The 16882-nt window shown below is 49.8% G+C and overlaps 1 protein-coding gene across 1 annotated transcript in view; it reads left to right on the top strand.

Moving 5' to 3' along the window:
• USP20 (ubiquitin specific peptidase 20) overlaps positions 1-16882 on the top strand; it is a 66830-nt gene that overhangs the window by 30198 nt on the left and 19750 nt on the right. The window contains exons 12-20 of the mRNA XM_083160865.1: positions 2896-3008; positions 3428-3600; positions 9884-9978; positions 10610-10643; positions 10740-10785; positions 11318-11498; positions 12215-12341; positions 12468-12637; positions 14247-14328. Of these exons, the coding sequence (XP_083016991.1) occupies positions 2896-3008; positions 3428-3600; positions 9884-9978; positions 10610-10643; positions 10740-10785; positions 11318-11498; positions 12215-12341; positions 12468-12637; positions 14247-14328 (1021 nt within the window). The remainder of the gene's footprint in view (positions 1-2895; positions 3009-3427; positions 3601-9883; positions 9979-10609; positions 10644-10739; positions 10786-11317; positions 11499-12214; positions 12342-12467; positions 12638-14246; positions 14329-16882) is intronic.

The following is a 16882-nucleotide window of genomic DNA, read 5'->3' as shown; positions in this document are numbered from 1 at the left end:
TGCTGCGCTATATAAGACACTGTAACGGAATCTGCTGCGCTATATAAGACACTGTAACGGAATCTGCTGCGCTATATAAGACACTGTAACGGAATCTGCTGCGCTATATAAGACACTGTAACGGAATCTGCTGCGCTATATAAGATGCTGTAACGGAATCTGCTGCGCTATATAAGACACTGTAACAGAATCTGCTGCACTATATAAGACACTATAACGGAATCTGCTGCTCTATATATGACACTGTAACGGAATCTGCTGCGTTATATAAGACACTGTAACGGAATCTGCTGCGCTATATAAGACACTAACGGAATCTGCTGCGCTATATAAGACACTGTAACGGAATCTGCTGCGCTATATAAGACACTGTAACGGAATCTGCTGCGCTATATAAGACACTAACGGAATCTGCTGCGCTATATAAGACACTGTAACGGAATCTGCTGCGCTATATAAGACACTGTAACGGAATCTGCTGCGCTATATAAGACACTGTAACAGAATCTGCTGCGCTAAATAAGACACTGTAACGGAATCTGCTGCGCTATATAAGACACTGTAACAGAATATGCTGCCCTATATAAGACACTGTAACGTAATCTGCTGCGCTATATAAGACTCTGTAACGGAATCTGCTGCGCTATATACGACACTGTAACGGAATCTGCTACGCTATATAAGACGATGTAACGGAATCTGTTGTGCTATATAAGACGCTGTAACGGAATCTGCTGCGCTATATAAGACGCTGTAACGGAATCTGCTGCGCTATATAAGACACTGTAACGGAATCTGCTGCGCTATATAAGACGCTGTAACGGAATCTGCTGCGCTATATAAGACGCTGTAACGGAATCTGCTGCGCTATATAAGACACTGTAACGGAATCTGCTGCGCTATATAAGACGCTGTAACGGAATCTGCTGCGCTATATAAGACGCTGTAACGGAATCTGCTGCGCTATATAAGACGCTGTAACGGAATCTGCTGCACTATATAAGACACTGTAACGGAATCTGCTGCGCTATATAATACACGGTAACGGAATCTGCTGCGCTATATAAGACGCTGTAACGGAATCTGCTGCGCTATATAAGACGCTGTAACGGAATCTGCTGCGCTATATAAGACGCTGTAACGGAATCTGCTGCGCTATATAAGACGCTGTAACGGAATCTGCTGCGCTATATAAGACGCTGTAACGTAATCTGCTGCGCTATATAAGACGCTGTAACGGAATCTGCTGCGCTATATAAGACGCTGTAACGGAATCTGCTGAGCTATATAAGACACTGTAGCGGAATCTGCTGCGCTATATAATACACTGTAACGGAATCTGCTGCGCTATATAAGACGCTGTAATGGAATCTGCTGCGCTATATAAGACACTGTAACGGAATCTGCTGCGCTATATAAGACACTGTAACGGAATCTGCTGCGCTATATAAGACACTGTAACGGAATCTGCTGCGCTATATAAGACACTGTAACGGAATCTGCTGCGCTATATAAGACACTGTAACGGAATCTGCTGCGCTATATAAGACACTGTAACAGAATCTGCTGCGCTATATAAAAAACTATAAATAAATAGCTAATGTTCGTGAAGAGAGATCCCAGGAACCCCGAGAACCGACTTGAGATGCTGCTTATCACTTGCCTCAGACAGATAACCAAAATCCCTGAAAATAGATGTTATTGAGGTACTTGTTTCCTAGCACGGCTCCCACGATTTTGATTGTATTGATCGGGTCGGAAAAATTGTGTCGATCGCATCGCATGCCAACCAAATCGCATGCGATGCGACCGACGCAATCGACCCGATTTTTACATTGGAATCAATGTAAAATGGTCCCTGAGACCCGATGTTACATTGATTTCAATGTAAAAAGCCCCAAAACCCCCCATTTTAATAGCAAACCCCCCCTGATGGGTGAAATGGCCCTACATTGGTAACGCCAGCCCACTATTGACGCCAACCCGAAGTGTGGCGAGCGCAGCAAGCCCGCGAGGGGCGGCGGTACGCGTCCTCCGACCTTTTCATACCCCCACTATCCACGTCGCGTGGAGTTGATCTTATATAGTGTGGCGAGCCACCGAGCCCGAAGCGTGGCAAGTGCACGCGCATACCTTCACAGGTATACGCGGCCGCTCGCCACGCTTTGGGTTTGGTGGCTCGCTGCGCTTGCCACACTATATGAAATCAACTCCACGCCGACGTGGATAGTGGTATGAAACGGTCGGAGGACGTGTACCGCCGCCCCGCGCGGGCTCGCTGCGCTCGCCACGCTTCAGGGTGGCGTTAACAATGGGGGGGCATTAACCATACTTTCTAACCATATACTGTACAATGAGAAATTGGCCCATTTCCCATTGTTCTCTATGGAAAATCGGGTTGATCGCGTCGGTCACATCGCAGCCCATTATAATGGGCCGCGATGGACCCGACCCGACCCGATTTGTCTTTCACTGGCAAATACACTGGTGATTGACATAAAATCGGGGCCATTGCGTCGATCGCATGCCTTAAATACCTTAAACTTAAGGCATGCGATCAACCCGACGGGCGCCGTGCTAGGAAACAAGTACCGTTATTTCTGTGCGACAACGGGGCTGCAGACACAAAAACACACATGTCACTGAAACTGTGTATTTCTGTGAGAAAATAATTATTGGGTAGCCTGTAAAATAAAGATATATATCTATCTCACTGAAATATTGGTAGCAAAAATCTTTGCACCGGATTATATTTCACTACTAATTGGATCCCCGTAAGTGTCCGCGGGTGTGGTATAGGGGTCCGACAGTCTGGACCCCGTCCGGCACCCGTGTCCGCTTGGGGCCCTCTGTATAGTATAGGATTAATAAACCACATATCTGCTTTGTTTGTAGCACAAGTGATGAGCGGGGGGAAGTGTCGATCTGAGGTGAAATATCGCAGTGTCATCTCGGATATCTTTGATGGGTCCATACTAAGCTTGGTACAGTGTCTGACATGTGACCGGGTACGTTTCTTACTTCTGCCCTCAGTCATACATTATCACAACATTTTATTGGTTTTGCATTAACTAATCTGCAGCAGGCACTTACTGTCGGGATGGCTACCACATGCTGGCAGTCGGGATCCCGATAGTCAGGAGACTAACGCCCAGAATCCAAACACATCCTGGTATTTTTTTCACAATCCTCCCCCTCCCCCACCTAACCACAGCCTAATCCTAAAATCCCCCCCACCCCCGGAGTCTTACCCTCCCTCTAGTTCCTAAACAGAACCCCTGTACTCACCTCTACAATGTGTCGGCATTCTGTCCGGCTGTCACTATATCCTATACCGTCAGATATGTGCATGATTAATATTCTGAATTCTTGGACAGATACACTGTAACGGTAATATAAGGTGACCCACCTCTCTTATTTTGGGCAGGTGTCCACTACTATTGAGACATTCCAGGACTTGTCACTGCCAATCCCAGGAAAGGAGGACCTGGCAAAGCTCCACTCCACCATTCATCAAAGTGCGGTCTCCAAACCAGGCACCTGCGGAGAAAACTACAACTCCCAGGGGTGGCTGACCTTCCTAATGGACTATATCCGCAGGTACCGACCATGAATATCCAGGTCACTAACAAAGTCCAAAACTGGTTGTATCACAATGACACTAAAGGTGCTACGGTGGCTCTGTGTGTAGATGGTGATACTCTGAATTTAGGCGCTCCTCCTTGTTTGAACTACGGTGGACTCGCCTCCCAAATAAGCAGAAAAGGGATAGTCAGATCCTTACATTAATGCAGATAGCAAACAAGGTGGATAAAATCTGCGCTTGTGAGGAATGAATAAATACTATCACAGCGTGGAAAGTAACAGGTACATTATTACAGAAATATAAATACAAAAATGGGTCAATGAATAAAATTCTAATGAAAAAAGCTATATGCTGGGTTGAGAGAATTTCCCCCTTCTCTGTTCTCCATGGGGAGGGACCTGTTCCTATAATGGACTTGATAGTATCTCAGTGGGTGGACGGAGGTAAATTGGTGATTTGGACCACAAAAGCCACTCACGATTCCTGGTGGGAAAATCTTGTGCCAGTGTCCTGTGTGGCTGTTACCCTCTGGTGTCAGCTGCTTAGTGTCCAGAATGCAGTGAGTTTTGATAAAAGCTGGGGAACACCTGGCGAAACTTGTTAGGCATCAACGCGCCGTCTTTACACCACAATTGGATCTCCACTGGCCTATGGAACACCTGGCCATTATCATAGGAGGAACATCAGTGCATTGTGGGCAATAACCAGCTGACAACACTCCAGAGGGTAACAGCCATACAGGACACTGGCACAAGATCTTCCCAGGAATCGTCTAAATCACCAATTTACCTCCGTTCACCCACTGAAATATTATCAAGTCCATTATGGGAACAGGACCCGCCCCATGGGGAACTGAGAAGGGGGAAATTCTCTCAACCAGCATTTAGCTTTTTTAATTTGAATTTTATTAACTTACCCATTTTTGTATTTATTTGTATGTAATAAATGTACCTGTTATTTATGCTTTACACGCTGTGTGATAGGATTTATTCATTCCACAAAAGCGCAGTTTTTATCCACCTTGCTTTTTTCACTAATAAAGTCATTTATTGTTTTAATCAGTGAGCAGCGCTATGTCTGTTTTAATCAGTAAATTGTCAGTAATAATCTGACAGGACAGAGTGGAGAGCTTTAACATCACGAGTTAGTAGGGAGGGACACGTGAAGAAACAGGCTCCACCACTCCTCTGTAACCCTACAGGTCGCACTCCTCTGTAACCCTACAGGCCGCACTCCTGTGTAACCCTACAGGCCGCACTCCTGTGTAACCCTACAGGCCGCACTCCTCTGTAACCCTACAGGTCGCACTCCTCTGTAACCCTACAGGCGGCACTCCTCTGTAACTCTACAGGCGGCACTCCTCTGTAACCCTACAGGTCGCACTCCTCTGTAACCCCACAGGTCGCACTCCTCTGTAACCATACAGGCCGCACTCCTCTGTAACCCCACAGGTCGCACTCCTCTGTAACCATACAGGCCGCACTCCTCTGTAACCCTACAGGCCGCACTCCTCTGTAACCCTACAGGCCGCACTCCTCTGTAACCCTACAGGCGGCACTCCTCTGTAACTCTACAGGCGGCACTCCTCTGTAACCCTACAGGTCGCACTCCTCTGTAACCCCACAGGTCGCACTCCTCTGTAACCATACAGGCCGCACTCCTCTGTAACCCCACAGGTCGCACTCCTCTGTAACCATACAGGCTGCACTCCTCTGTAACCCTACAGGCCGCACTCCTCTGTAACCCTACAGGCTGCACTCCTCTGTAACCCTACAGGCCGCACTCCTCTGTAACCCTACAGGTCGCACTCCTCTGTAACCCTACAGGCTGCACTCCTCTGTAACCCTACAAGTCGCACTCCTCTGTAACCCTACAGGTCGCACTCCTCTGTAACCCTACAGGCCGTACTCCTCTGTAACCCTACAGGCCGCACTCCTCTGTAACCCTACAGGCCGCACTCCTGTGTAACCCTACAGGTCGCACTCCTCTGTAACCCTACAGGTCGCACTCCTCTGTAACCCTACAGGCCGCACTCCTCTGTAACCCTACAGGCCGCACTCCTCTGTAACCCTACAGGCCGCACTCCTCTGTAACCCTACAGGCGGCACTCCTCTGTAACCCTACAGGCCGCACTCCTGTGTAACCCTACAGGCCGCACTCCTCTGTAACCCTACAGGCGGCACTCCTCTGTAACCCTACAGGCCGCACTCCTGTGTAACCCTACAGGTCGCACTCCTCTGTAACCCTACAGGTCGCACTCCTCTGTAACCCTACAGGTCGCACTCCTCTGTAACCCTACAGGCCGCACTCCTCTGTAACCCTACAGGCCGCACTCCTCTGTAACCCTACAGGCTGCACTCCTCTGTAACCCTTCAGGCCGCACTCCTGTGTAACCCTACAGGCCGCACTCCTGTGTAACCCTACAGGCCGCACTCCTGTGTAAACCTACAGGCGGCACTCCTCTGTAACCCTACAGGCCGCACTCCTCTGTAACCCTACAGGCTGCACTCCTCTGTAACCCTACAGGCCGCACTCCTCTGTAACCCTACAGGCTGCACTCCTCTATAACCCTACAAGTCGCACTCCTCTGTAACCCTACAGGCCGCACTCCTCTGTAACCCTACAGGCCGCACTCCTGTGTAACCCTACAGGTCGCACTCCTCTGTAACCCTACAGGTCGCACTCCTCTGTAACCCTACAGGCCGCACTCCTCTGTAACCCTACAGGCCGCACTCCTCTGTAACCCTACAGGCCGCACTCCTCTGTAACCCTACAGGTCGCACTCCTCTGTAACCCTACAGGTCGCACTCCTCTGTAACCCTACAGGTCGCACTCCTCTGTAACCCTACAGGCCGCACTCCTCTGTAACCCTACAGGCCGCACTCCTCTGTAACCCTACAGGCCGCACTCCTCTGTAACCCTACAGGCCGCACTCCTCTGTAACCCTACAGGCCGCACTCCTCTGTAACCCTACAGGCGGCACTCCTCTGTAACCCTACAGGCCGCACTCCTGTGTAACCCTACAGGTCGCACTCCTCTGTAACCCTACAGGTCGCACTCCTCTGTAACCCTACAGGTCGCACTCCTCTGTAACCCTACAGGCCGCACTCCTCTGTAACCCTACAGGCCGCACTCCTCTGTAACCCTACAGGCTGCACTCCTCTGTAACCCTTCAGGCCGCACTCCTGTGTAACCCTACAGGCCGCACTCCTGTGTAACCCTACAGGCCGCACTCCTGTGTAAACCTACAGGCGGCACTCCTCTGTAACCCTACAGGCCGCACTCCTCTGTAACCCTACAGGCTGCACTCCTCTGTAACCCTACAGGCCGCACTCCTCTGTAACCCTACAGGCTGCACTCCTCTATAACCCTACAAGTCGCACTCCTCTGTAACCCTACAGGCCGCACTCCTCTGTAACCCTACAGGCCGCACTCCTGTGTAACCCTACAGGTCGCACTCCTCTGTAACCCTACAGGTCGCACTCCTCTGTAACCCTACAGGCCGCACTCCTCTGTAACCCTACAGGCCGCACTCCTCTGTAACCCTACAGGCCGCACTCCTCTGTAACCCTACAGGTCGCACTCCTCTGTAACCCTACAGGTCGCACTCCTCTGTAACCCTACAGGTCGCACTCCTCTGTAACCCTACAGGCCGCACTCCTCTGTAACCCTACAGGCCGCACTCCTCTGTAACCCTACAGGCCGCACTCCTCTGTAACCCTACAGGCCGCACTCCTCTGTAACCCTACAGGCCGCACTCCTGTGTAACCCTACAGGCCGCACTCCTCTGTAACCCTACAGGTCGCACTCCTCTGTAACCCTACAGGCGGCACTCCTCTGTAACCCTACAGGTCGCACTCCTCTGTAACCCCACAGGTCGCACTCCTCTGTAACCATACAGGCCGCACTCCTGTGTAACCCTACAGGCCGCACTCCTCTGTAACCCTACAGGCCGCACTCCTGTGTAACCCTACAGGCCGCACTCCTGTGTAACCCTACAGGCCGCACTCCTGTGTAACCCTACAGGTCGCACTCCTCTGTAACCCTACAGGCGGCACTCCTGTGTAACCCTACAGGCCGCACTCCTCTGTAACCCCACAGGTCGCACTCCTCTGTAACCATACAGGCCGCACTCCTGTGTAACCCTACAGGCCGCACTCCTCTGTAACCCTACAGGCTGCACTCCTCTGTAACCCTACAAGTCGCACTCCTCTGTAACCCTACAGGTCGCACTCCTCTGTAACCCTACAGGCCGTACTCCTCTGTAACCCTACAGGCCGCACTCCTCTGTAACCCTACAGGCCGCACTCCTCTGTAACCCCACAGGTCGCACTCCTCTGTAACCATACAGGTCGCACTCCTCTGTAACCCTACAGGTCGCACTCCTCTGTAACCCTACAGGCCGCACTCCTCTGTAACCCTACAAGTCGCACTCCTCTGTAACCCTACAGGCCGCACTCCTCTGTAACCCTACAGGCGGCACTCCTCTGTAACCCTACAGGCCGCACTCCTCTGTAACCCTACAGGCCGCACTCCTGTGTAACCCTACAGGCGGCACTCCTCTGTAACCCTACAGGCCGCACTCCTGTGTAACCCTACAGGTCGCACTCCTCTGTAACCCTACAGGTCGCACTCCTCTGTAACCCTACAGGCCGCACTCCTCTGTAACCCTACAGGCGGCACTCCTCTGTAACCCTACAGGCTGCACTCCTCTGTAACCCTTCAGGCCGCACTCCTGTGTAACCCTACAGGCCGCACTCCTGTGTAACCCTACAGGCCGCACTCCTGTGTAAACCTACAGGCCGCACTCCTCTGTAACCCTACAGGCCGCACTCCTCTGTAACCCTACAGGCTGCACTCCTCTGTAACCCTACAGGCCGCACTCCTCTGTAACCCTACAGGCTGCACTCCTCTATAACCCTACAAGTCGCACTCCTCTGTAACCCTACAGGCCGCACTCCTCTGTAACCCTACAGGCCGCACTCCTCTGTAACCCTACAGGCCGCACTCCTCTGTAACCCTACAGGCCGCACTCCTCTGTAACCCTACAGGCCGCACTCCTGTGTAACCCTACAGGTCGCACTCCTCTGTAACCCTACAGGTCGCACTCCTCTGTAACCCTACAGGCCGCACTCCTCTGTAACCCTACAGGCCGCACTCCTCTGTAACCCTACAGGCCGCACTCCTCTGTAACCCTACAGGTCGCACTCCTCTGTAACCCTACAGGTCGCACTCCTCTGTAACCCTACAGGTCGCACTCCTCTGTAACCCTACAGGCCGCACTCCTCTGTAACCCTACAGGCCGCACTCCTCTGTAACCCTACAGGCTGCACTCCTCTGTAACCCTTCAGGCCGCACTCCTGTGTAACCCTACAGGCCGCACTCCTGTGTAACCCTACAGGCCGCACTCCTGTGTAAACCTACAGGCGGCACTCCTCTGTAACCCTACAGGCCGCACTCCTCTGTAACCCTACAGGCCGCACTCCTCTGTAACCCTACAGGCCGCACTCCTCTGTAACCCTACAGGTCGCACTCCTCTGTAACCCTACAGGTCGCACTCCTCTGTAACCCTACAGGTCGCACTCCTCTGTAACCCTACAGGCCGCACTCCTCTGTAACCCTACAGGCTGCACTCCTCTGTAACCCTTCAGGCCGCACTCCTGTGTAACCCTACAGGCCGCACTCCTGTGTAACCCTACAGGCCGCACTCCTGTGTAAACCTACAGGCGGCACTCCTCTGTAACCCTACAGGCCGCACTCCTCTGTAACCCTACAGGTCGCACTCCTCTGTAACCCTACAGGCCGCACTCCTCTGTAACCCTACAGGTCGCACTCCTCTGTAACCCTACAGGTCGCACTCCTCTGTAACCCTACAGGCCGCACTCCTCTGTAACCCTACAGGCCGCACTCCTCTGTAACCCTACAGGCTGCACTCCTCTGTAACCCTACAGGTCGTACTCCTGTGTAATTCGACAGACCACACTCAACGAGTTGGGTCATATCCCTGATGAATTCATGTTGACGAAACAAATTGGGTATCATCTTTCATAAACCACTACGTCTTACAACGGACTCTGCAGTTTCATTGAAAATACATCCAGATATTGGACTGATGAATTGATATATCCCATTTTTGCCTATATATATATAGAGAGAGAGAGAGAGAGAGAGAGAGATTTAGTTGCAGCATCAACATTTACAACATTTACATAGATTTTTCAGCTTCAATTTCTGACCTATATTCGTGTTCCTTCCGTTAGTACTAAACACTGTACCTCTGATTAATTTCCTTCATAGGTTTGTGGTCTCCTGCATCCCAAGCTGGTTCTGGGGTCCGGTGGTGACGCTGGAGGATTGCCTCGCAGCTTTCTTTGCAGCTGATGAATTAAAAGGTTTATTTTATATTTACTAGCAGCTTCTTCAGTTTACCACTAGTACATTACTATAAGACATTGTTACTTTGTAAGTATGTGATACTCGTCTTGTCTGTTATTAGTCTTGAGAGAAGCATTACATTTACACATGTGACCACTCTGATATTTGCTAGTACATTGCTGGCACATGCGCACAACATTAAATTCCACTGAAGAGGTGCAGCACGGCACAATCTTGAACTGGAGTATGGGAAGCAGTGACCAGGGTAGAGGAGAGGTGACAGTCACCGGCTGGCCATAGTGGGCTGGAGGGAGGTTGGAGATGTAGGGGGTGTTGGAGTTACAGAGGGCCTTGTATGTGAAGGTAGGGAGTTTGAAGAGGATTCTCAATGGGAGCCAGGGGAGCGTTAGAAGTGGATCGGTGTGAGAGGAAGATAAGTCTAGCCATGGAGTTGAGGACAGGTTGGATGGGAACAAGTGAGGTCAATGAGAAGAACGTTGCTGTTGGTCAGTATCATTTGTTACAGATATTCCCTGCACCCTCCGCCGCATATTCCGCGATCCTCCGCCACCTGCACAAGTTAGCAGTTAGCTGTACAGCTCTTACACAGGACATATATGTTATCTCCCATCATATGTTTCTTCCTAGGTGATAACATGTACAGCTGTGAGCGTTGTAAAAAGTAAGTATAATGTCTATATTTGCGTGTGTCATATATATATATATATCTCATGATAATGGAACGTGAGAGACCGTTGCTGCTTTTTGTTTCATTTAGGCTGCGGAATGGAGTTAAATATTGCAAAGTTTTACGGCTGCCCGAGGTGAGTTTCCCACTCGCTGCCATTGTTTTACACATTCAGTGAGTTTGTATTATTTATTCATTAAAAAGAAAGATGTCAGCTTAAAGCAGAGGTTCAGTGATCAGTAAATCCCTGTACACATTGGGTGCTAAAATGATATCGCTCAGTAAATCGCTCAGTGTATATGCCCTGCACGTGTGCCAATGCACTCTCCCATGGGTCGTTACCGATACCCTCCGTCATCTGTGCATGTACAGACGTGGAAGCGGATCGTTAACGACTGCCGCAATGTATTAAAAGAATATTCTGGCTACTAATTAAAATCTACATTACTCCAAGTCTTTTTCAGGTAATACCTGTACTGTATAAAACAAATGATTATTTCCAGTGGTAGTGAAACGCGTCAGTGGATGTTTTGTCCACTGCTCCATTTGAACCTTTGCTTACTTAGTTCTGAAAAGATTGATACCAGTATTGAATTTGTTGTGTTGCTCTATGTAAGTCCGTGGAAATGTTCATCTTTATAGTCACGCATTTCACTATTCTCCTTCAGATCCTCTGTATACACCTGAAACGTTTCCGACACGAGGTGATGTACTCCTTCAAAATCAGCAGCCACGTCTCCTTCCCGTTGGAGGGGCTTAATCTACGACCCTTCCTAGCCAAGGAGTGTGTGTCTCATATAACCACTTATGACCTTCTGGCTGTTATTTGCCATCACGGGACTGCGGGGAGTAAGTATATAAAACTGCGGACGCCTCCATTTTTTAAGGGTCCACGTTTAACCTGTAAATCCAGCTATTCGGAGGGTCCAGATGTCAGACGGCAGAAATGATAAAGGAATCTTAAGAATTGACGTAATGGTGCCACCTATTGGCAACCAACATAAACTAGGGATGGCCATCGACCATCGATGATTAGAAATCTTTGATGTTTCATGGCCGATGTCGGATAGTTTTGCCATCGTTGGGGGAGAACCAGATTGTTTCCCACCATCGATGTCAACCTTAAACGAATAGTTTCATTTTTCCTTTTTCACCAAGGAGCCGGGACACAGAGATTAACTCCGCCCCCGACAACCGCGAAGCCCCACCCCCGTATTTTGATTGGCCCGCAGGCCAATCAATCAAAGAAAACGGATGACCATCGATTTGTAAAAACATCAATGGTCGACCCAATGGCCCATACCCGGTCAGCTAACCTTCCCATTGTCAACCTGATGCTTGTGTCAACTTTCTGACCCTGTCGACCTAAGCCGTGTCGACCTATTTCATGTGACGACCTAAGCAATGTCGATTTTCAGTCGTCGACCCGATACATTTCGACCTAAATAGTGTCAACCTAACAACCGTAGGACCACAGTACTTCTCGTCTGTCGGCACTTCCATTGTTCTGTCGGCACTTCCATTGTTCTGTCGGCACTTCCATTGTTCTGTCTCCTCTATCACAGGCGGCCACTACATATCCTACTGTCAGAACGTGATTAACGGGCAGTGGTATGAGTTTGACGACCAGTACGTGACGGAAGTGCACGAGACCGTTGTGCAGAATGCAGAGGCGTACGTCCTGTTCTACAGGTGAGTGTAAGTGCCTAGACGCTCTCGTACCGCGTGTGACTGCGCTGTCTGACCATGTCCATAACGTAGATCCCTGTGTCTGCCTGCCCATATCTTCTCTCACACGTCCATCTATCCCGTACTCAGGAAGAGCTGCGAGGATTCCGAGCGGGAGCGGCAGAAGGTTGTGTCATTAGCAGCAATGAAGGAATCGGGTCTCCTGCAGTTCTACATCTCCCGCGAGTGGCTCAACAAGTTCAACACGTTTGCAGAGCCAGGGCCAATAAGTAACCAGAGCTTCCTGTGCTCCCATGGAGGTAGGCCCAAGAACCGGCGTCACCCGGCTGCATTATATACCGGTCATTATACGTTGGTGGGTGAGCAGGATATCTCCGGTAGCAGGAACAGTTCATTCTACTAATGGAGAGATGTGCGTTTAGTCTATCTCCAGTCTGTAATCAGAAATATTTGTGGTGTGTCGCCTAAATCCTGTGATACTCCTCCATTCATGTGTCTGGTGGCATGGACATGCCTCATTGGTATATAGATGGTATAAAGCTCCTGGATACTCCTCCATTCATGTGTCTGGTGGCATGGACATGCCTCATTGCTATATAGATGGTGTAAAGCTCCTGGATACTCCTCCATTCATGTGTCTGGTGGCATGGACATGCCTCATTGGTATATAGATGGTATAAAGCTCCTGGATACTCCTCCATTCATGTGTCTGGTGGCATGGACATGCCTCATTGCTATATAGATGGTATCAAGCTATCTCGGATAACCCGGCAATTGGTTTGAGAAGACTCTCACTCTATAATGGAGTACATTCCACTTGTCCCTATAAATGTCACTTGGACATGAGCGCTACGCTTCACCTCCCCAGGTCTATATGAGGTATAGAATATTCCGAATAATACTTTCTGATGGTAACTTATGGATACTTGTGTAGCGCATTCGTGCCCCAGTGTGTGCTGAGGCCGCTTCAGCGTTGTTTGTTATCTGCTGGCAATGCGGTCACCGGTAGACGGCTGGACCTCCACGTTTAGAGGATACAGTGGTGACCGGGATAGTCTTCCTGCGTGTGGGGCTAATTAGCTGCAGTTCAGCTGTTGTCCCGCTGTAATGCGATAGCCTGGAATCGCTGAACTCAGCCTGAGATGCAGTAACCAAGAGCGGTTGTCCTCATACAGTAGGTGGGGGAGGGCGCAGTGCTTCTTTGATGGCTTAATATCAGAGCAGATATCTGTAGCACCAGTGAGTCTTATCTTGATGTGTTTCTCTGTGTATCAGTTCAGCACGGTTTCCTCCGAAGGTAGTATGGATTCTAATTAGTGTAATATTTAAGTGCAACAGCTCCTGCCCTGCTGTGGATGGGTAGGGTAGGTGGATAGTTGGAGACCTGCTCTGGCTGCTGCGGCAGCTTCTGTCCTGCTGTGGTTGGGAAGGGAAGGTGGATAGTTGGAGACTTGCTGTGCCTGCTGCAGCAGCTCCTGCCCTGCTGTGGTTGGGAAGGGAAGGTGGATAGTTGGAGACCTGCTCTGTCTGCTGCTGCAGCTTCTGCCCTGCTGTGGATGGGTAGGGTAGGTGGATAGTTGGAGACCTGCTCTGGCTGCTGCTGCAGCTTCTGTCCTGCTGTGGTTGGGAAGGGAAGGTGGATAGCTGGAGTCTTGCTCTGGCTTCTGCAGCAGCTCCTGCCCTGCTGTGGTTGGGAAGGGTAGGTGAACAGTTAGAGATCTGCTCTGGCTGCTGCAGCAGCTCCTGCCCTGTTGGGAAGGGTAGGTGGAACAAGAATTGCATAAGCATATACTTTCACCCATCCGTTGTACGGGCCTTAAGACTAGTAATAATCCTTCTGTCTTTAAATAAATTCAGCACTGCACAGGAGCTGGTCCCCTAATACTCTTTCCATTGTCACCTCTGCAGGAATTCCTCCCAATAAATACCATTATATTGATGATCTGGTTGTCATCCTGCCGCAGAATGTATGGGAATATTTGTACAACAGGTGAGCCTGAACTTCTCTTCTCAGAACAAACTGGCGCTGCTGCTCACTTACTGGTATCGTAACACCCAAGCACTGTACAACTGCATTTTGGGCGTTTGCTGGCCAGATTGGACATTCTTTACCCCAGAGCTTAACCTAAACATCTGGAAGTGCTTAATGGATGGCTCCAAGGTGCTGCCATTACTTACTTACCTTGCAGACGGCCATGTTGTAAGATGAGCCAATATACAACAGAACCTGGCTTCCCTGGCGATGTGGGGCTGTAGCTGTAGCTTATCTAGACTTTAGTAAGGCTTTTGACACTGTCCCACATCGCAGACTGTTAAATAAACTTGAAAGCTTGGGATTGGATTCTAAGATAGTTGAATGGATAAGAGCATGGTTGCAGGACAGAAAACAGAGAGTTGTAGTGAACGGAGTACAGTCAAAGGAGGGAAAGGTTACAAGTGGGGTACCTCGGGGATCTGTACTTGGACCAGTGCTTTTTAATATCTTTATTGGTGACATTGTAAATGGAATTGAGGGTAAAATGTGCCTTTTTTCAGATGACACAAAGGTATGCAACAGGGTAGACACACCAGGAGGGGTAAAACAAATGATTGAGGATCTAGGCAGATTAGAGAAATGGTCAAGAGAATGGCAACTACAGATTAATGCCAAAAAATGCAAAATCATGCACTTGGGTCTCAGAAATCCAAAGACTCAATATAGTATAAATGGCACTATAATGGAAACTACTGAGGAAGAGAGGGATCTAGGTGTCACTATTTCAGGGGACTTAAAAGCAGGTAGGCAATGTAACAAAGCAATGAAGAAGGCAAGTCAGATGCTTGGTTGCATAGGGAGAGGTATCAGCAGTAGAAAGAAAGAAGTAATAATGCCACTGTATAGGTCTTTGGTACGACCTCACCTAGAGTATTGTGTTCAGTTCTGGAGGCCATATCTCCAGAAGGATATAAATACATTAGAGACTGTACAAAGAAGGGCAACTAAAATGGTGCATGGCCTACATCACAAAACTTACCAGGAAAGACTAAAAGATCTTAATATGTATACTTTAGAGCAGAGAAGGGAAAGGGGGGACATGATAGAAACTTTCACATATATCAAGGGTTTAACAAGGTCCAGGTGGGAGACATTCTTCACAGGAAGAGGAGCAACAGAACACAAGGACATGCACTGACACTAGAGGGAGGAAGGTACAGGTGGGAGACATTAGTCACAGGAATAGGAGCAACAGAACATGAGGACATGCACTGACACTAGGGGGAGGAAGGTACAGGTGGGAGACATTAGTCACAGGAAGAGGAGCAACAGAACACGAGGACATGCACTGACACTAGAGGGAGGAAGGTACAGGTGGGAGACATTCTTCACAGGAAGAGGAGCAGCAGAACACGAGGACATGCACTGACACTAGAGGGAGGAAGGTACAGGTGGGAGACATTAGTCACAGGAAGAGGAGCAGCAGAACACGAGGACATGCACTGACACTAGGGGGAGGAAGGTACAGGTGGGAGACATTAGTCACAGGAAGAGGAGCAGCAGAACACGAGGACACGCACTGACACTAGAGGGAGGAAGGTACAGGTGGGAGACATTCTTCACAGGAAGAGGAGCAGCAGAACACGAGGACATGCACTGACACTAGAGGGAGGAAGGTACAGGTGGGAGACATTCTTCACAGGAAGAGGAGCAGCAGAACACGAGGACATGCACTGACACTAGAGGGAGGAAGGTACAGGTGGGAGACATTCTTCACAGGAAGAGGAGCAGCAGAACACGAGGACATGCACTGACACTAGAGGGAGGAAGGTACAGGTGGGAGACATTAGTCACAGGAAGAGGAGCAGCAGAACACGAGGACATGCACTGAAACTAGAGGGAGGAAGGTACAGGTGGGAGACATTCCTCACAGGAAGAGGAGCAGCAGAACACGAGGACATGCACTGACACTAGGGGGAGGAAGGTACAGGTGGGAGACATTAGTCACAGGAAGAGGAGCAGCAGAACACGAGGACATGCACTGAAACTAGAGGGAGGAAGGTACAGGTGGGAGACATTAGTCACAGGAAGAGGAGCAGCAGAACACGAGGACATGCACTGAAACTAGAGGGAGGAAGGTACAGGTGGGAGACATTCTTCACAGGAAGAGGAGCAGCAGAACACGAGGACATGCACTGACACTAGAGGGAGGAAGGTACAGGTGGGAGACATTCTTCACAGGAAGAGGAGCAACAGAACACGAGGACATGCACTGACACTAGAGGGAGGAAGGTACAGGTGGGAGACATTAGTCACAGGAAGAGGAGCAGCAGAACACGAGGACACGCACTGACACTAGAGGGAGGAAGGTACAGGTGGGAGACATTAGTCACAGGAAGAGGAGCAGCAGAACACGAGGACATGCACTGACACTAGGGGGAGGAAGGTACAGGTGGGAGACATTAGTCACAGGAAGAGGAGCAGCAGAACACGAGGACATGCACTGAAACTAGAGGGAGGAAGGTACAGGTGGGAGACATTAGTCACAGGAAGAGGAGCAGCAGAACAC

Source organism: Crinia signifera, chromosome 9, assembly GCF_055691185.1.
Source record: "Crinia signifera chromosome 9, ASM5569118v1, whole genome shotgun sequence".
Classification (NCBI taxonomy): domain Eukaryota; kingdom Metazoa; phylum Chordata; class Amphibia; order Anura; family Myobatrachidae; genus Crinia; species Crinia signifera.
Note: the sequence above shows the minus strand (reverse complement) of the source record. Positions and strands in the feature narration are given on the sequence as shown.